Source organism: Mytilus californianus, unplaced genomic scaffold (assembly GCF_021869535.1).
Source record: "Mytilus californianus isolate M0D057914Y unplaced genomic scaffold, xbMytCali1.0.p SCAF_2, whole genome shotgun sequence".
Classification (NCBI taxonomy): Eukaryota; Metazoa; Mollusca; class Bivalvia; order Mytilida; family Mytilidae; genus Mytilus; species Mytilus californianus.
The window spans coordinates 128,448,426-128,470,726 of record NW_026262668.1 but is presented as its reverse complement, the minus strand read 5'-3'; the positions used below and the strand labels follow the sequence as shown (position 1 = coordinate 128,470,726).

The following is a 22,301-nucleotide window of genomic DNA, read 5'->3' as shown; positions in this document are numbered from 1 at the left end:
TAACCAACATTAACATATATCAAGTTTCAAAAGATCTTTTATCTGCGACACATACTTAAATGTGAATGACAAGATCTAAATTTGAGGATATTTTTGTAGTTTGTATTGAATGCGCTAATTTGAAGCCACAAAATAAATTAAAAAAAATATAGATATTTAGAACTAACTGACAAAGGTCTGCACGAAATCTGAAGTCTGTTATTTCGTTTTGATTACTGTGAATTTCTTTATTCTATTCTTGCATTTTTCATCTATGTACAAATTTTTCATTTATATCATCAATGCATTAATTCTCAGTTATGTCTGATAAAAAGGATGTATAATGTATCATTCCATAATGATAATGGCGGAAAAATGAAAGTTTAGGGCCGAAGTCCATAACTACTTTCGAGAAAACGTTGACGAATGTCCCTAGATGTAGCATTGTAACGTTATCGTGTATACAACAGTCGATCGTTTGTCTCGAAACTACTTATCGACGTCAGGATTATATGAGTAGAAGTATATAGTGTAGTATTGCCTGGAGATCAAAGTGCGGCATGGACTGGACAAACTTTTTTATTGAATGTTGAAGACTGGTGCTCTTGCATAACTATTAGAGAAGAAATACTAGTTTAATGATTAGCAACATCCGATGATGTTATCAACATCCTGTCCGGTCGTAAAGAAATGTAAAAAAGTTTAAAAAAAGACATCATTGTGTATATTGTCTTTTTTCCGCTCGTAAGAAATGTAAAAAAGTAAAAAAAAAAATACATCGTTGTGTATATTGTCTTTTTGTTAAGTAAAAGTTATTACTGGTAGCTTATGTTTGCTCTACAACCGTACTTTGAAGTCACTGCATTGGCATGATCCTACCTCATATTTTATTTTTGTGTTATGGATTTTTTTCTCTCTTCAAAATACTCCTGATCAATATAAAATATTGTTTCCAATATATATAACGATGAAGTAACAGACCATTAACAGTAACATTTGGTGGCAAAATTTTTTATTCATTTTCATTAATGCATTAATTTCCAATCATGACAAACAAAAATAATGTCATATAAAATATTATTCAATAATATCCCTTGACACATTTCTTGAGAAATTAATAGTTAACATGTCATTTTACTGGTGTATCTGTTTTTGTATTCCAGAACTTACAGTCAGAATTGATTCAACAAAACAATGAGGATCATTATCTCTTTACAAAGGTTTATTGGCTCCTGTAAATGACGACAATTGTCTTTGAACACCTAACAATGATTTCAATGTCATGTAAAAAATTGGAATGACATTATTTTTTACCACAACATATTATGAAATATGAGCATTAAAATGGAACAGTAGAACAAGATTTCAATATGGCATACAATGGAACCATTAGTGACACGGAACAATTGTCTTTCCAAGAAATGATGACGAAAGAAATTTGGCAAAACTTTATGAAATGTAATGAAACTGTTCTACATAAACCATATCCGTCAGATGGTAAGTTTTGTAACAATTTTACTGATTATTTGCGGTTCTTTTTTCGTGCAATGTATAGTCAAGCTGTATTTATTGGCTTACTTAACAACAGAATATAAAATTAATACTCTTAGCCAAAACACCTATTTACATAAAAAAAAAAAATATCAGCACGATCTATAAAACTTTATATGGTAAATGATGGTGGCTGGCATGGGAAGGTTTGGGTTGGGCAGCGGAAGATTTGTTTTTGGGCACAATTCCACTCCTGCTGAATAATGACTGTAATTCGACCATGAGAATAGAACATTGATATAACTCTGTGTCTTTGTCATTTAAATATTACGTTCTAGTTACAGTAGCCCATTCATGATAACTTGTAGTATATATGTCTTGTGTCATTGTCTTGCTCGGAAAAAAAATATTGGAGGCCAAATCGGCCAAATGTCAAAAGATTTCTGACAAAACATTGACATATTTTTACAGACCTGAATTGCTGTGAGGATGTAGTATCCGCTGTATTTCTGATCTACCTATAGATGCATTCAGGGTAATAGAAAATATATACTGTCTATACTATAAACGAAATGGTAACCATATGACTTCCACCCGCCTGAGCAAATTCAAACATATTTGCTGAGAGCCCAAATCTATGCTATTAGTCTCGTGGTAATATTTAATTTTTATACGAGTTTAAGAAAGCAGAAGATATGTTAAGGCCATTTTTTACCCTTGAAATCGAAAATCAAAATTTGTGATAAATCTATCAAATAACACTCTTTAGATAATCATGACTCATTACGTTATCAGATAGCATTTTTTTTTTAAATTTCATTATTGCCTATTTGTATTAGGCAAAATCTTTTCGTGCAGTAAGTGCAATCTGAAAAGATTGCCAAAATAGCATCACATTAAAATGTTTGAAAATTTGGTAAATTTTGACATGCTCATGATATCACAGTCACATCAAAAAGTGATATTTTGTATTAAACTTTCCATTTTAGCATCCGATTTTATTTGTTAGTAAAATAAATATAATCTTAAAAGTCTTCAGAATTTTCCAATTTTTGAAATCTAAGGGCTAAATTATTTCTATTATCATACCTCTGCTGTTTTGATAAAAAACTAATGACCTAGTTAACATGTCGAGGTCAGTATTTATTATTTTCTGACATAGCATAATACATTGATTGTTTTATGGATAAAGCGCGAGCCAGATGAAACAAAACTGGAGGCTTTATCTGAAAGGATCGAATGTATTTGGCCATGCATTCAGAAGCATTTACGACGCACAGTGAGCACACGCCAGAAGTTGTATATGCTTTATCATCTCTTCACGACACGTATGTTATCATGCCAGCAGACAAAGCGTCTATTATTATTGTTTTTATATGCAAAAATCATTATTTGGAATATGTAACCAAATAATCCGAATTAACAGCAAAACTCAGAATCTCGCATACACCCTTACATCATTCACGAAAAAGGAGATTTTAGAAAGTCATATACTAGTATCCGTCCTTCTCTTCTTTAGTATTAACATAAAATGGACAGTTAAGGGCAATGTCCCGTCTTTATACTAGATACCTAAACTTAACAAAACCATCATAAAGAACGGTAATTAGCCCGGGTCGTCAACAGGATGTTTGACTAAACATTTTCTAAAGTTCTTAACACAATTCTTTGTATAGTAAAAGATGGCCTTCAAAAGTACTGTGATGAGGTATATTCAACCAATCAGATGTGGATTCTTAAAATTTTTGAAGATCTACTGCAAAATCTTCAATCCCATTATTTACAATATTGCAGTAGTATCAAAACTTTTGATTGTTCTACTCTTTACACTGCTACTCCCATGCTCTATTGAAAAATCGAATGCATCGTCTCAGTAAACAGAGCACTTTTTTTTTTAACCAAAAGCGGATTCGCAGATACAAATTTCTTGCTTGAGGACTTGAAAAATCTGTCTTTTGTGCAGAATCGCACTGATTCCGAAATAAAAAAACACCGAAAGTGATATATTAATGTTTGATCGACAACATGTTTTTTGAGTTTGGTGGATTTCTATTTCAGCAGACAGTCGATATTCAAATGGGTACCAAGTGTACACCTTTACTAGCAGACTTGTCTTTTGAACTTATATGGAGAATTCATACAATAATACATTTTTAAAGAAAAAGAGAAAAATATCTTTACTTTCACTTTAAGATATAGTGATGATGTCCTGGCAATCAATTACCCTCATTTCAGTGAGTGCTTTCATCACACACAGCACAGTGAACTTGAGATCAAGGATACCTCCGAATATGGAAGTTCTGATTCATTATTGATCTTTTCTTGATATTGACACTGATGAACGACTTCAAACTAGAATCTATGACACACGTGATGATTTCCACTCTCCAGTTGTCAACTTGTCATTACTCAGCATTAAATTACCATCTGCTCCATCATATGGCGTTTACATATCTCAATTGATATGTTACACTCGTGCATGTTCTAACTATACATATGTCATTAGCAGGGTTGTGATCCTTACTCAAAAATTGCTCCAACAATTAATAAAGAAGAATGACTAAAATCGGTACTTCATAAGTTTAACCGTCACCATCACTTACGAGCAACATGTTTTCGCAGTCTTAGGTCTTTCAATACCAAAAAAGTCGTCTAATATGTAACTTTACGGGGTGTGTACGGTCCTTGATTGAGACATTTTGACTGAGTGTTGATTCGCATAGCGGGTGATGCATACATAGCAGGAGACCCTTACTCTGTCGCTTACTCCTTTTGGAGTAAATGCAATTCCCGCATTATATTTTGTTACCTTGATTTGTCTTCTTAATCGATTGATGAGATTTGAACATCGGTAAAATACTGTTGCCTATATGTACTGTATAAAATGATTAACAATTACATGTCATTAAAAAGTGGATTAGCTATCACATTTATATTCATCATTCTCATATTTGATTGACAGCATACTAAAACGTATACCCAAATTACAAAATGTCCAAAAGAAACAATTAACAATGCATGAACTCGTTATAATGTATCAGCATTTCATGCGTATTTAAGCATAGACGCTAACTTATTATCCAGCGAGATGACCTCCCACGACTGCCGACAGTCATATTACCAGATATAAACATTACTATCAATTTATATGAACAGAAAAGCACGTGCTATCCTATAAGGACGATTTTTGTAGGTCTGTTTGACATCATGATATAGATAAACAATATATGTATATCATCGTTGTACCTGTATAAGAACGATTTTTTTTGTGGGCCGGATGATTCAACGAAATGGTTTTTCCTGGTGTCTCCTTTGAATGAATGAACCATATGCGTACACATGTGCAACCTTCTCCAATTAAAGGCCAAATTAAAGGTTGAATGCATACGGACTCAAAAGAGTTGAATTATTGACTTGCAATTACATTATCGATACCAATTTTACTGCACCAGATACACATTTCCACAAAAGATGTCTCTTTAGTGATGCCCGAGGCCAAAATATTTGAAGAACGAAAACTTATACAAACGTTTAAGAGCTGATCAAACCAAAAAGGATAGCCAAATCCGGACAAGGAATCAGAACTGAGTAGGAGGGAGACAAACCAATAATACATCCGCGATGTTTTTGTGGCTTACTCGACGAAATTGAACCAAACTGACTGCTAATGGCGAAATATTATTTTTATATTCCGCCTTTTAAATGCTTGAAACAAAACAAAAACAATCATATTGTTTTGTTTAATTCGTAGCTAATGGACCTTTTAATACGATCTTAAAATCACACAAGCCGCCGATTAAAAAGTAAAAGTGTAAGTCAATAACAATTGTAATCATTCACCCCACTTCAGAGTAATATCCTGTCATCATAAACAGAAATTCGTTATGGCCTTAACTTTTGATGTTTGGTATAGTATGACATTTAAAGTGTCGTGTAGATGCATAAATACTTTATTTTTATAAACAATCTTTAAAGCTTCTGTATTTTACGGTATTTTAATATTTGGGAAGTTAGATTTTCTGCCTTCATCATAGTCTTGAAAATTCTAGGTCAATATTGACCAAGCTTGCTAGTCATTATGACTTATTGGATGCTTAGAAAGATTTAAAATGTTCATTTCGTAGAAATTTTTATTAAATAAATGATGTAATGATTTTTGAACTACTTATCCAGTGTTTTGAAATGTGCAAGGATTGCTTTTTATGACAAGTAATTATTTATTTAGATAGGTCACAAACATTCTGACTATGGTTTTGCATAACTGCCTTCTGTTTTCTGACAAGCAATAATTTTTGTGGATATGCCAAAGACACTATGACTTTCTTCTACTTTGAATTTTAATCTTTACAGAGATAACATGTCACATTTGATTGATATCCGTAGATGATACGTAATTGCGATGGGATTAAGAAGTCTACCATACTCATTCCTTATTCCAGAATTATAATTTGCAGAAATCATTTCCACTTAAAATTCAAATGCTTTATGTATGCATACGGTCTGAACTATGAATTGGATACCTCACTCAAAACTGTCGCTGTTTTGCAGACTGAATAGTCGTAAGAGGGCATGCTTAATAGATATATACGTAACTATAAAGATATTTGATTGACATCACATATGCTAAATATATTAGTATATTGTCTCTCAAACGTCTGTATTGAGATTTGATTCACCTACACAAATTATGCTATGTATAATACCAAAATCATATCAAATTATGTTTTTTTCTGGGTTTAAACAGTTTTCTCTTTATATCTCAAAGGCAGATGTAGATACTGAAAAACATTCTTAAATGTTTTAGAGTGCATACACTTTTAGTTCGTATCTTCGTGCAACAATATAAAGCATTTGGCTTCTCTACCATATATACGAATAATCCTCGACTGACAGATGGAAAAGGTCAACTTTGTTTCATGAAAAAGAATAGCAAAACTTTATGCAAATGTCTTATTTTTGCAACGAACAAATCATGATTTTATCAGAGAAAAAAGTCCCGCTCTCATTCAAACACAAAGTTTCCTGAAACTGATTTCCTTTAAAGCTTTATGTTATATTTATCAACATATTTAACATCTAAGGAGAGTGTTTCTCTACACACGGTTGATACTCCTTTGGAACCAACAGTGCCCATATACTCATCGATTGTTCCCTTCTTCGTTTCAGGCAGATTTCATACAGGGATTTCGCGAAAAAATTGATGAGATGCTAGCATTAACCTTTAAGCTAACGTTTGGTTCTTTATGAAGATGATGTCATTTCACTGAGTTTTAAGACAATGTTGCTCGAATCGTTCCCTTAACATTACTTTTTTATAGTTTATTTTTATGTTGAGATACACCACTGTTCTAGTTTAGGGGGATGGTTGGCGCCTTCAAGATGTTAACATCGCCTCATTCTTTATGTGCCGGTTCCAAGTTAGGAGCCTATAGTTCAGAGGTTGTCGTTGATTCCTGTCTGTCATATTTGTTTTTCGTTCTGTTGTAAATTAGGCCGTTAGTTTTCTCAATTGATTTTTTTTTATATTTATCATGTGGGAGCCTTTTAAAGCCGACTATACGATATTGGTTTTTCTCATTGTTGAAGGTCGTACGGTTGTCTATAATTGCTAACATTTACTTCATTTGAACTTTGGTGGATAGTTTTTTTATAAGCAATCATACCACATCTCCTGATTTTTATAAAGAGAGATTTTTTGCTTTTAACTTTTCCTTTCATAAAATTTTCAACAAGTGGGGTATATTTTTCAAGTTAAACACAATTTATACACGAAGGACATGGTATGTTTTCTTAATTGATTTTTCTTATTATATATTTTGTAACCATTAAACTGTTTTTTTCTAAACATCTGTTTTGTTACCTGCGTCGACAACCGCCTCACTCCGTCTGTCATTCCATCCGTCCGAAAGATCTTTAGTAGAAAACCTTCGTCAAACTGATTTTATATTTGGTCAGGGGCTTGACCATATTGAGTTATATCGTGAAAGTAATTTGTACATCCGCCGTGCAGCCACTTCTGTTTTTCCGATAGTTTACAACACTCCTTGTACAAAAAAAAAATTTCGACGACCATGTTTTACTTGGCTTCAATGTAAGGTAATGATCAGTTATGCTTCAGTATAACATACCTTCACAAATTCTCCGTTGATAAATTTCGAAATTATTCTGCCACTAAGGTTCCAACTTCCTCAGTCAAAGTTGTCCTTATTATCAGACTTATAACAGCGTGGATATGACCATCCATTGGTCCAGTTTGGCCACCTATTGACTCGGTCAGATCAGGTAAACGTTCATCCGTACGCCCACTTATTACGTTGTTTTTATTAAGGACATATAAACGCACGGGGTTGTCAGACTAATAACTCAAAAATATAATATAGGTTATGTTTTATGAAGCTGTTACAGTTTTCCATCTTTTTTCCTTTTTCCTTTTGGGATTTTTTGGGGCGGCACATTGATAGCAAAAACAACAAATATGAAATATAAAATAGCAAATAGCAAAATAAGTAAAAAGAAAATATCACCCTCGACGTCATATGTTAAAAGACTATCTCGGACCTTGATCAGTAAAAATAATTTTAGTCCTCTGGACTAGATAATTTTTTGCATCAGAAAATGAAATCACATTGAAGATTCAAATGATTACATTTGCTTGTACATTCAAATATCATCCTAAAAAAATAACCCCTGAAAATATCATTCAAGTATCACACGAATCCGGTCGTTTAGGTGCAAAATTTACGTTGATGTTGTGTTTGTTCACAAATCGCGGCTTGTAATTTTCAATGAGTTTCGTTGTAGAAATAACTATACAGTTTATTGAAAGTATCTGAGGTTTTGGTTGATGTATATGTCAATGAGACAGCAACTCAGCGACACACATAAGCAAAAGACATCTAATCATAATTCCATGAAAAAAGGAAACGTAGAAATAGTCAATTTGAAAGGTTTTTGCTTTATTAGATGCAAGTATCCCGGTGTTTTGAAGTTAGAGTAGGACGGATCACAACAATCGACTTGCATATTAGGTGAGGTTAGATGTCAAACGCACCGTACAAACAACGTATCTTTCGTCAAGTACACTAATTAGGTCTTTCCACTTTTCCGTGGAAAGGCCTATTGATTTTGTTCTGATTATTATTTTTTTTTTCTTCCGCCTAATTTTTTTTCTTGCGTTGTGTTATTGTTTTATAAGATGTCGCTTATATATTTGGAATATGATATCTTACAGTTTATACGCTTTTGAAACTAACACTGCTTAACCGAACACTTTACGTTGTAAGAGTTATCTCCCCAAACACTGTTTTTCTTGTGGCCACTACTCATTCGCAAGCGTAAAAGTTTACGACAAATTTATTTTACCAAATTGCTCGTTACGTCTTCAGGATTAGGATGACCATTTGGACCGAAGCTATCTGGAGACTCCATATGAGAGTTAAGTTCCCCCTTATGCATTTGATATAAGTGATATGCATTTCTAACTGGTAAACCATAAGTGATAGAGACCTAGGGTCTATGGATTTGATGTCCTTGGTCCAAAAAAATGAAAATTAGGACAAGGTCAAATTCTAAATTTAGATTTTTGCTTATTTTCACTTATTTTCAAAAACCGTAAAAGACATAGACAAATTATTTTTACAAAATTGTTAGTTGCGACATGTCGTAACACGTAGATTTTAATTGCAAGGGTACGTTGACCGTTAAGTGGAGTTTTCTCCCGTTTTATATTTAAAATTACATGTATGGTGGTATCACTCATTTACCAAGTATAATAAAGACCTAGGGTAGTTTGATTAAAGGTCCTTGGTTTATGACCTTGAAATTGAGCTCAAGGTCAAAGTTGAATTTGACGTTCTAGATTTTGACCTTTGCTTTAACTTCATATTTAAACACGATAAAGCCATGGGACTTTTTTTATTAGGTTGCAATTTACATGACCTTGAAAATCCAACCGGAAATGACTTTGTGTAAACCGGAAGTAGCTTTGTTTAGTACTTATTTGATGTAAAAGTATATAGAACCATATATTTTTGGAATCAGTGTCAAGTAAACTATCAAATAATACCGGAAGTGACATTTTTCAGACCGGAAGTAACAAATTATCTCCCTTATTTCAACAAAAACAAAACCACATATTTTGGAATCAGCGTTCATTTAGGTTTCATTTGACATTTTATATGACATTTTAAACCGTATTTTAATATTTTCATATCAAAATGAATCGTAAGAAGTGGAAAGACCTTCAATTGTTCTCTGAACAATTGGTTTTTAATTTTGTTTGGTTTAGTTGCATTTCTCTTGTGAAAAAATTATATTTCTTCTCTCAGTTACGCCGAGTAGCTTTAGTAGACTATTTAACATTAATTATTACCTGAAAACTTATAACAAATAATCTTTTATTTGAAATGAAGGAGGTAATTCCACTAAAACTGGTGTATTAACACGCACACTTTTTTGAGACAATGCTGCCTGAATTTTTATTTTCATTCTTAATGGCCAACTATTTCAAAATTCCTCCAGCATATAATTTTAACTGAATAATTGTCCCCATAAATTTGTACTGAGTTTCTTTTTTTTTCGGTTACCGTATCTGTGTTTCAATATGTATCCACGAGTTATGATAATATGTTCATAATACAGAAACACGAGCTAAATATTGGTAGTTTTTTTATGTCAACATGCAACATTGCAATCATACACATTTATGTTTAAATACAATGTATATAGCCAGACCTGAAGTATGACAATACAAGAAAACTTCTTTATACTTCAAATATTTGAAAGCTTAAGATTTATCCACATGCAGCGTTAGAATATGCATCCGGTGTAGGTCCTCAATATGACTCGTTCCGGTTATTAAAACAATATCATCAGTGAGCGTAAAAGAACGCAAAGAAACCCGAGAATGAACTAGGGAATTTACGATATCCAGGCAGTTTGTGTGTTCATACTAGATGAATTTGGCTATAGTATTAAGGTCTCATTTTGGTCACATAGCTCTAAACAAGTTTCTGGTCTTATACATCCATGACTTTCAAATTTTTTGATATGAGCGTTCCTTATGAGGGTAAATCTAGAAAAGTTTTTCGGATGCATTACACTTAAGTGCTTTCTTTATTTTCTAGCTCTTGGAGGATACCGTTGCTGGTTGACTATTATTCCCCGAGGGTATAATAACACAGAAGTCAGTGCTCTGGTACTGACATGATTTATAACATACTTTTCTAAAATTTCGAAATTATTATCAAACGAAGGATCTAACTTCCTAATGCATAATGGACCTTAGATAGATTAAGCTATTATTATTATCTTTGGTCTTATAGCTCTTCAAAATTTTTGGGTTTTATACATACTTTCAATTTTGTATTTGGGCGTTCCTAATGAAGTTTATCTTGAAAAACGCTTCGGATGCATCCAATGTTGTAAGTGATATTTTCATATACAACTCGATCAATTGCATACATCGACAATAGTCCGGACACGGTATTGATCTTGTTTTAAATCAGCATAAAATTTGTCATTCTCATAAATCTTTGTCAGTTACCTGTATATTCTCATTTTTTCCCCTTTTTTGTGACTTTGTATTGATAACGGAAATCTATCTCATTCTAAATTCCAACACCACTTTCGTTATTATTTACCTGATCCAATCAGCAATACAAACTTGGCATCAGAGTTACTGTGAAACTGCCTACTCTAGGGGTGATGCGAATCAGATCTGGATACTTTAAAATTCAAAAAGCCTTTCAGAATGCATACAATCACAGTCCCTCTCTTCGTGTAATAGTATGAAACATTAGAGTTCTCTACTCATCACACTAACAACACAAAGACATAATAAAAGAATTTCACAAAACAGAATGGCTAACGCAGACACAAATGTCTAGATTTAGGAAGTTACAAATCGGGATTTCACACCGCAGGAATAGATTACCTTAGGTGTATTTGGCAAACCCTTTCGGAATGTTGGGTTCTCTATGAACTTCAAATTTGTATTTTATTTGGCCTTTTACCTTTGTGAATCTAGCGTGACTGATTGATAGTTTAGACAAAACGCCTGTCTGGAGTACAAAATTATAATTCTTATATCTTTAATGATTTTTAAAATTCATACTTGACATCTTCAAAATGATTTGTTTTTATTGTTAACATTTTTGTTACATTTCGAGCATAGTAAGGACAATCGGCATTCCTTTGTGAACCATCTGTGCACCTCTCCTTACCGGCTTGTTCCTGTATTTTTATGAGGCACACTTCATACAGATAATTCTCAAAGAAAAATGAAAAATGCTGACTGTATTCTTTAATCATGATACCACAGATATAGTTAATAGAAATAAGAAGATGTGGTATGAGTGCCAATGAGACAACTCTCCATCCAAGTCACAATGTTCAAAAAGTAAATTATTATAGGTCAAAGTACGGCCTTCAACACGGAGCATTGGCTCACACCGAACAGCAAGCTATAAAGGGCTTCAAACTGACTAGTGATAAACAGTTCAAACAGGAAAACCAACGGTTTAATCTATATAAAAAACGAGAAACGAGAAGCACTTAAGAACCACATCAACAAACGACAACCACTGAAACAGGTAAGTCTGTCTCATAAATTGACTTACACCTAGAAATTTACAATGAGGGTCGGTTGAGAACTAAACATTACGGCAGAAAAGATTATTCCAATTATTCAATTATGGATTTTTCATTTATGTGTAGCAACATTGAAACAGTGCCTGCATACCGAGTATACATCACCCAGATGATACGATTTTCCAGGGCTTGAGTTTCTTATCATAAAATCCTTCTTGGAGGGTAACTATTTAAAAGGAAGCTGTTGCATAAAGGGTTCCAAATGATAAGTTGAAGTCATACCTTCGATAGTTTTACGGACGCCATCATGGTTTGATTTACAGTTATGGAATATCTGTGTCATACCGTCCTAGTTATCACGATTATGACATTACCGACAGTAACTTATTACCGCTTCTGTTCTGTTCTTGAATGTGTAACACGAAGGGTGCCACATTTTGAGCAGGAACTGTGTACCCTTCCGAAGAACATGAGTCCATCCACGGTTTTTGATGGGGTTCATGTTGCTCAGTTTTTAGGTTTCTATGTAATAAAAAAAATAAGGAGATGTGGTATGATTGCCAATGAGACAAATATCCACAAAAGTTCAAATAAAGTGGATGTAAGCAATTATAGGCGACCCTACGGCCTTCTACAATGAGAAAAATCCATAGTGTATAGTCGGCTATAAAATGCCCCGGCATGAAAAATGTGAAACAATTCAATTTTTTGTAATTTTCGATATCCGTTGTTTTTTATGACCCATCTAGGGGCATTATGTTTTTCGGTCTGTGCGTCCATTCGTCCGTTCGTCCGTCTGTCCGTCTGTCCCGCTTCAGGTTTAAGTGTTTGGTCGAAGTAGTTTTTGATGAAGTTGAAGTCAAATGAACTTGAAACTTAGTACACATGTTCCCTATGATATGATCGTTCTAATTTTAATGCCAAATTAGAGTTTTTATCCTAATTTCACGGTCCACTGAACATAGAAAATGATAGTGCGAGTGGATGAACACATTCTTGTTTTTTTTTTAATTTTCGAATGCCCTCCTGATATCTGTTCTTTCTTTTTTCATTATAATACATTCACATAAATAACTTTAAAGCAAAAATCAAATAAAAAACGAGGATTATCATTAAAATATCATTTAACATTCACCTAAGGTTATTATATATAAATGTTAGAATATCATTTTTCACGTGAAATATTATCAATTTACTCCTAATTTATCCAAGTTTTCTTTAGGATATCTGTATTGTAATGCTACTTTTGATGGGTATGATTGCTGGGACTATGCTAGAGCAGGAACAAGAACATATGGTAAATGTCCAGACTTCCTCAAACATCAGTTTGGCCATCACTTAGGTATGTTGATTAGATAGATGTACTCGACAGTTTACATACATTCATTAAATTATGTACTATGAATCATGTATCGAGGAGCACACATTGAAGCCACATGAGTATTTTAACAATTAACTCACACGCCTCATGTATGTTCTATATACTAATTACGATGTGAATTCAAGAAAAATATGGGAAATGAAATTGCAACCTTTTAAATGAGTATCACCGATTGTCGCATGATCATGAGTAATTTCTCTGAAGCTTTGTCCCTTGATCAATCTAATTTGTTTGGCTATCATGACTTTCGAACTGTTTTTATTCTCCTCTTTCTTAAATGCCGTTTTTAAATTAGACTATTTCTTATAACATATTAATTTTTTTTCTATTTCTATGTTGCATATCAAATATTGATCTCGAATTGCAGTAATCTAATTATGATTCATCTGCAAGCTATTGTTTATAGATGAAGTACATAAAGACGTTATATTTAATGACAACCTATTCATTCTAAAAGCTTTTGATATAAAATCTATTAAGAATTTTAAATGCATAGTTTTGATTATTGTTAGAAGTACGGTCCATTTCATTTTAAAGTTAAATTTTAAATTATCTCGTTAAAAAGGCTTCTATATAGATTAGACCGTTGGTTTTTCCGTTTAAATGGTTAAAAATTACACTAGTAATTTTTTTGGGGCCCTTTATAGCTTGCTGTTCGGTGTGAGCCAATGCTCCGTGTTGAAGGCCGTACCTTGACCTATAATGGTTTACTTTTATATATTGTAACTTGGATGGAGAGTTGTCTCATTGGCACTCATACCACATCTTCCTATATCTATTCATTTAGTGCATATGGAATAGTATTAAAGGTGCTAGTAGCATACTGTGAAATTCTATTAGTTTGGAAAAGCTTAGAAAATTAGAACTTTGTTTGATTGGTTTTTGAAAGTAGCATATACCTTAAAATAAAGTTATTCTTTGAAAATCAATTTATTGATAAATATAAAACTGAATGGACTACAAGGCTTGATTCTTATGGTCAAGGAAATAAGTTGAGAACTTATAAATTGTTTAAATTTTCATACTCTACTGAACAATATTTATTGCAAAATATACCTATTCGATATCGCAGTGCATATGCGAAATTTAGATGTGGAGTAGCACCTTTAAAAATTGAAACTGGTCGTTACGAAAGATTAGATTTAGATAAAAGATTATGTTTCAGTTGTGATGATATAGAAGATGAAAAACATGTACTGTTAACATGTCCATTATATGAAGATTTAAGGCAGTCTTTATTTATTGATATAATTCAACATAATAATATGTTTTTAACTTTGTCAGATGATGAAAAATTTATATTTTTGTTCAAAAATGAAAATGTTTGTAGTTCTGTTGCCAAAACCTGCCAAAATATTTTATTGCGACGAAATAGTCTCTTATACTGTTAAAAAATCATTGTTATTTTTTTATGTACATGTAACAGGTTTTATCCTTGAATGTGCATGGTGATATTGCACTTTTATGTTTTGTGTAAATAACAAAATTATGTTTTAATTCTGTTGTTTTATAATTGTATATAACAGTCTCTCATAGTTCTTTTAAGAATGGCACATGCATTCTAAATTTTTATATTGTGTACTTGATATTATAATGTGTTTATACTTGTATGTATGTGGTGAGACTTTAATAAACTATTGAATCTGAATCTGAATCCCTTTAAACAATCCATTAAAAGCTAAAAATTACGACATAATTAGGTCATTACATTGACAGATATGCGACGAATGATTACAAAGGCAAGACAACGACGTTATTTTGCCAGTATTGGCGATGGCAGTTATGCATAAAATATTTTCTGATTAGGTCCTCTAAAGAATACGCACTTAAGATTAAACAATGATAATAAGAGTGCTGTAATATATCACAAAATAAAACAAGTACTACTATTTTGATATACTTTTAAACTCATTAGCCAGCAATTATGTAGGCATCCATAAACATCAGCATGTAGCAGTTACTTTAGCACCAATTTATATCCGTATCAAATAGTTCTTTCCTGAGCAGGTATTTTGTGAATCCGGGTCCGTTCGCCCTGATTCGTGTTCGCCCTAGTACCTGTTCGCCCTAATACCATCTCCCCGAGTCCGTTCGATCTTGATTTTTATTTCATTTTGTTGTCTTGATGTATATTATTATTTGAAAAGAGTATGTTAAAGTTTGTTGAAAATTTCGCTGAATATTTATGTTGTATTGCTGCTACCAAAAAATTATTTTCCTTTGATCTGTACTGTAGAGTACCAGGAATACAAGGTATTTGATATAAAACAACCGAAGACCATGTTATCTGCATGTATTTATCTTTATTGATACATTTTAACAATTTCAGAACAATCATTAACAGTCATAACAAGATCCAATTCGAACTTCGCATCACAAACCAGTTATGTCCTTAATTTTTTGCACTATTATTTTAAAGAGCACATATTTTGTATATAGGAAATGTGTCAAAACGAACTTGAGATCAAAGAACCCAAGCTGTGTGCGAAACAAAAATCCCTTGTATGTCTTATAATTCGTACATCGTTGTCTTTACTCATTCCAAGCTGTCTAGTTCATTTAAAAAAAATGTTACTTTCATAATTAATCCAACAAAGATAATTAATACAAAAATAAGTGAGCAAAATAACATAATATATAATGACAATAATGACAGTAAACATGCAGAGAACAACACAATGAGGTCATAACAAGCACAGAACTACAACTGTTATGCAATAATGATTTGTAATCTTAGCTTCCATGCCGCATTAAGAAATTTACACAATTTTTTAGTTAAATTCTTTGAGCTAGCCTGTAAAAGAAATACAAGCTTTCTATGATTTGGCCATGAACAATAAAATTTTGGTAAACACTGTAGCCTCAATGATCTAAAGGCAGGACATACTAAAACAAAATGGTACTTATTTTCAATACAATTCATATGACAGCATATACATATTCGATTTTCTCTTACAATATTGTCAAAACGACAAACTTCTATATTCAGTTTTAATGTTCCACTACGTACTAGTTTAGTGAGTATATTACTATTAAAATCATATTTTAAGTAATCTTCTAAACAAAACTCATTTTTCAATTTCCTATATAAACACAGTTTTTCACAATCGTTCAAAATAGCAAACCAATTCTGGTAGTATTGATCATTTATACGACATTTTATATATTCAAATGTTACATTAATGTTCTCTTAATGAATCCATACATAATTCATACCTAAACTAAATAATAAATCGCGAACATTTGAAACCCAGTTTCTCTTACCATTTAAGGCATCAATGCGTAGGAGGTTATAAATATCATATACAATATTGGGTTTATCATATATTATATGCAACCAAAACTTTATAATTCTATGTTTCCTTAAAATAAACATAGGTAGATGGCCAAGTTTACCACATGAAAAGGCGATTGGTACATTTTTACCAAGCTTTAATATAAAACGACAGAAACGATTGTGAACGAGTTCAATGTCATTGGCTCGATGAAATCCCCAAATTTCAGACGCAAAGTTAAGTATAGAGGCCACCATACTATTAAACAAAAACATGCTTGACCATGTTCAATAAAAACTCGTTTAAGAGTGCCGAATAAGGAAGAAGGAGCCCTTGCTCCTTGCTGATAAATCCGCTTCTGTGAGTGTAAGAACTTTCCATTGAAATGTAGCAACATGCCTAAGTATACATATGAATTTACAATCTCTAGCTCCTGGTTGTCAAAGAAAAAGCGGTTATTAACAGGTTGCCAACCATTTCTGAAAACGACTACTTTTGTCTTGTCGGTATTAACAGTAAAAAGTAAAAGCACAAAAAAACTGAACTCCGAGGAAAATTCAATCGGAAAGTCCCTAATCACATGGCAAAATCAAATGTCAAAACACATCAAACGAATGGACAACAACTGTCATATTCCTGACTTGGTACAGGCATTTTCAAATGTAGAAAATGGTGGATTGAACCTGGTTTTAAAGCGCTAAACCTCTCACTTTAATATTCCACTTTTTACAATAAAATGAAAGTTTTTCTAGTAAGACTTGTAATGTTTCGGCAGATTTTCTGAACAGGACGGTATCGTCTGCAAACAAATTTAAATATATCAGATATCCATTGATATAAGTCGAAAATAAACTGACAACGCCATGGCAAAAAAGGAACAAGACTAAAAGACAAACAACAGTAGACAAAATATCTGGTGGTTATGTAAAGAAAATCAGATATAACAAATCCGAAATAATGAGGCAAAAGATATATTTGTAACATTATATTGTTGTATTAGCATCATAATTTCTGATCTTCAAGACGATTTTTATCCCTTATAGTTTAGTCATGCTTCACTGCCGTTTATATCGTTACAAACTGATCAGGTGTAAGAAGTGAAGCCATAATTCATGCAACTAAAACCTTTCTAAAAACGAACGGAGTGCTTTGCAGGATCATAAATCATTTCAACAAGAAGCAATAATTGTTAGTCGGGTCTTGAACACCCATACTGTAATTTATTCTTCATCTTCAGGAACAAAACCACTAATTCATAGCCCCATTGCTTTCTATGCTAAATTGTGCAATTTCTAGCATATTAAAACCAGGTTTAATCTGTAAGTTTCTACGTAAGGAAATGTCTGTACCAAGTGAGGAATATGAAAGTTGTTTTCCATTCGTTTGATAGTTTGAGCTTTTGATTTTGCCATTTGATTTTTCCTTTGAGTTCGGTATTTTTGTTATTTTACTTTTTACATCTATTTTGTCTTAAGTTCAAATAAAGTGGCAGTCATTTCATCCCATACCTAAACCTTATCCGGACTTGTGTTGATAAATTCAGCGTATCTGTAATTGCATTTTAGAGCGCACTGGTTCCCGGAAGTTGGTTAATATAAAAACAAGAACTTCTGATCTGAGCAACGGGACAATATGCCCCCTATCATAATTTCATATTATTCAAGAGAAACTTTCAACAAGTGTTCTTCAGTGATCCCAGGACCTTAATCTTTCATTTGTTACCAAAATTACCCTTAATTTCTTCTTTTTGACAAAGCTACAGCTATGCGTATGAACTATTTCGTTTAAAATAAGTACTACTTTCTTGTATGTTCTTTGTGACCGGGTCAGAATGCGTGGTTCTATACCTTCAGTATTTAATATCTTCTCCTATCCGGGACAGATTTCAATTCGATATCTCATTCTAGCTAATAGTACCTTAGACGCATTATAAGGCAACCAATCAGAACCGATATTTATTTAGCAGTAATTTCAAGATGGCGTGAATATCGAATGAAACAAATCGGTTCGCACGTGTTATCGTTTAATATTGACAGTTTGCGATAACGGTACAAGAATGAGAAACCTACATTGTTACATTTTCTGCTTTAATAATTATCCAAAGTGACAACCTTATTATATTTTTAAACTAAAAATTTCTGTCACGTAATGATTATCTATTCATTGGATTCACACTACGAATGTAAATATTGGAAAGACTAACGTAATATTTTTAACGAATTGAAATAATTTGACATAAAAAGTAATCAAGAGACAATATTTATCTTAGTTTAAGTGGTAAACATTTTACTTGCTTTTACAGGATTACCATATAAGGACTGTAACATTGATGGTACTTGGTATAGACATCCGGACTCTGATAGAGTATGGACAAATTATTCCCCATGTTCGGATACAGAGAAAGTTAGGGTAATACTGTAACTTTATTTTGTAAGGATGTTGACACTTCATTGTAGTTGTTATTATTATTATTATGAAGCAACGAAAAACTTAGACTAAACCAACTCCATTATCATTGACGGAAACAAATATAGCGTAAAGCTGGTTTTATTTAGTGTATTTAAGTGAATATATCTTAATGACGATCTAAATGTGTACGGCGGTGATTTGATTCAATATGCAATTTATAAAAAAATCCCTATACATTTTTAATTGTACAGTAGTTTTATATGGATAAAGAAACATCGAAACAGTTGTGCGGTTTCTAACAAGGTTTCTATGTTTTATTCAATCAAAATATGAAAGTATTAGTCCATTCTACTTTCAGTTGTGTGGGATTTTAGTTTAAAATAATTCGTTTTTGGTTTTTGCTTATTATTATATGTGAAAGAATAAGAGTAAAAACTCTTAAAAGATACCAGTCTGATAATTTGGTACGCTAGATGCGCGTTTTGTCTACATAAGACTCAACAGTGGCGCGAATAAAAATAGTTGAAAGGCCAAATTAAGTACGAAGTTAAAGAGCATTGCAAACCATAGATTCAAAAATATTGTGCAAAATATGTTTAAATCATTTATTCCCTTTGGTAATACCTCTTTCGTTTTTCGATTAATTCAACATTTTATAAATAGTAAATTTACAAATGATATTTCAGTCAACTCAGAAAGTGCTGACAGCTGGGCTGTTCATACATTTTACGTACTGTTTGATACACACACAAAATTTTGTCTGAAACAGACCACTTTAAAAAAAATTACAGTAGAATACAAACAGAATTGAATATCAAAACAGCTTTAATTTAGAGGACATATTAAATACATGTATAAAAGTGCCATTTTTTTTACAAAGTACATATACATATATAATAGTTTTCATCAACTTTCTTGTACTAGGAATATAGTAGTATTTTATTTTTGTAACCCTCTTGTGTGCCCTATTGGTGAAGGGAGTCAACTTTGAGCGCCGTGAATGTATGAGTATAATTATTTATTTATTTATTTTCGAACAATTGCAGTATATATATTTATTATATACTTAATAGTAAAAAGAGGTATACTGTATGTGTAATACAATCAATGACAATCGTGCTGTATCAACCATCCTGATGAAATAAACTTTATCGGTCGTCCCTCTGTCTGTGTCACTCTGCTCAGCTCTTAACAAAATTGCATATCACGGCTTTGTGACGATAAATACGTTGCCCCGGTTTTAATAACTTTGACCCGGACATATCACCGACGTCATAATATATGAACCGACGTTGATAAGTTTGACCCGAACTTATCACGTCATCTTCCAGTTTGCTGTTGAAACAAAGAAAACACTCGTTTCTATCAGGCAAAATAAGCAAATACAACCCGATAAATCGATTATCTGGTTCTCTGCATATTTATGTTGTAAAATATCAGCTGCTCGACACAATATGAAGCCTTTTTGATCTCGTTCGCTGCGCTCACTCGACAAAAGCTTCATGTTGTGACTTGCAGCTGATATTTTACGATATCAATATGCAGACAACCTGATAATCGGTACTAATCAAACCCCTACAACTCTATGACGTTACGTCATCGATATCAGTCACGCTGGTAAAGGCTATATCAAACCCCTAATCTGTATTACATCAACTTACGGGGGAAAACATCTACTTGAAGTATATAATAAAGTGGATATGATATGGCTTTTTCAATATCACACCCCGTATCAACCCTCAACCAATATAGTCTCTCGAGCAGAGTTCTTGGGATTATATTGGTATCTCGGGTTGATACGGGTGTGATATTGAAAAAGCCATATGATATTCTCTATTTACAGTTAAAATTTTGAAACAGATGGAAATTTTGTCTGGAGAATTGACAATGCCGTCAATTGATTTCAGAATAATAAAGCCAATCTATCACATTTAACTTTTTGAGTTTTTTTTGAAAAATTGAAAATTCAGAGTGAGTATTATCTCTCATATGACAAACTACTTTCATCGACCATACAAAAAATAGACAGAAGATGATAAGGAAATAGTCGAAGAAAAACGAGTCAACACCATGGACAACAAGAAAAACGAAAAAAGACAATTAATAGTCCACCAATACCACATAGAAAACCAAAGACTGAAAAGGCAATTTTGCTCATTTGTTGTACCCGTCATGTTGCAAGTTAAAATTCAATGATAAGTCGCATTTAGTGATGTCACGATCAAGGAAAAAAAGACGGTATTGTTGGAACGACAAATCGAACACATTTGTGGTTATCTGTAACACAGATATTCCATAAAAGGTCAATCAAATCATGATGGCATCCGTAAAGTTTTCGATGTGAGGACTTCAACCCTACCAATATGAACCCCTGTTTCAATATCTTCTTTGTAATTATAAACAAGTATATCAAAAATACCAAACTCCAAGGTAAATTCAAAAAGGGGAAGTCCATAAAAACTGACAAATCAAACGTTATCAACCAACAGAACGAGTCGAAACAATCTATCAAGGAAATCATTAAAATATACTCATGCTCTGCAATATCGAATCAACTATGAACATATATAATTCACATGGCACTGTTAAAATGTCGCTACATAGAAATGGGAAAGCCGAAATCATCTGTTTTGCCTCAATCGATCATCATTGCCAATTTCTAGATGTAAAAGAAAGGCGAAAGATATCAAAGGGACATTCTAACTCATAAGTCGAAAATAAACTGACAACGCCATGGCTAAAGACGAAAAAGACAAAAAGACAAACAGACAAACAACAGTACATTGAGAACTAAAGACTGAGCAACTCGAACCCAACCAAAAACTGGGCTTGATCTTAGGTGCTCCTGAAGTGTAAGCAGATCCTGATCCACATGTGGCACCCGTCGTGTTGCTCGTGTAAGTACAAACCCGGTGATAAGTCTTATTCGGTAGGTCACTTTCGGAGAAAAAGGGGACGGGATTGTAGTAACAACAATTGGAACATATCCATCGTCATTTGTGAAACAGATATTCCATAATGGTAAACCAACTCGTGATAGCGTCCGTAAAATTTACGAACGGATGTTAGTAAAGGTATGTAGCGCATAACACTTAATCTGTGGTATCCTTAATTTCAAGTTCGATAACATAGATGAGGTCAACATAGTCATTTAACTTTGAAATGTTGATTTTGAG

At 32.7% G+C, this 22,301-nt stretch overlaps 1 protein-coding gene across 1 annotated transcript in view; it reads left to right on the top strand.

Annotated features, from left to right (window-relative positions):
- Nucleotides 1–22,301, top strand: part of LOC127730987 (calcitonin gene-related peptide type 1 receptor-like) — a 57,824-nt gene that overhangs the window by 21,203 nt on the left and 14,320 nt on the right. Inside the window, exons 2-4 of the mRNA XM_052239684.1 lie at nt 1,143–1,476; nt 13,283–13,402; nt 19,019–19,125. Of these exons, the coding sequence (XP_052095644.1) occupies nt 1,350–1,476; nt 13,283–13,402; nt 19,019–19,125 (354 nt within the window). The 5' untranslated portion in view covers nt 1,143–1,349. The remainder of the gene's footprint in view (nt 1–1,142; nt 1,477–13,282; nt 13,403–19,018; nt 19,126–22,301) is intronic.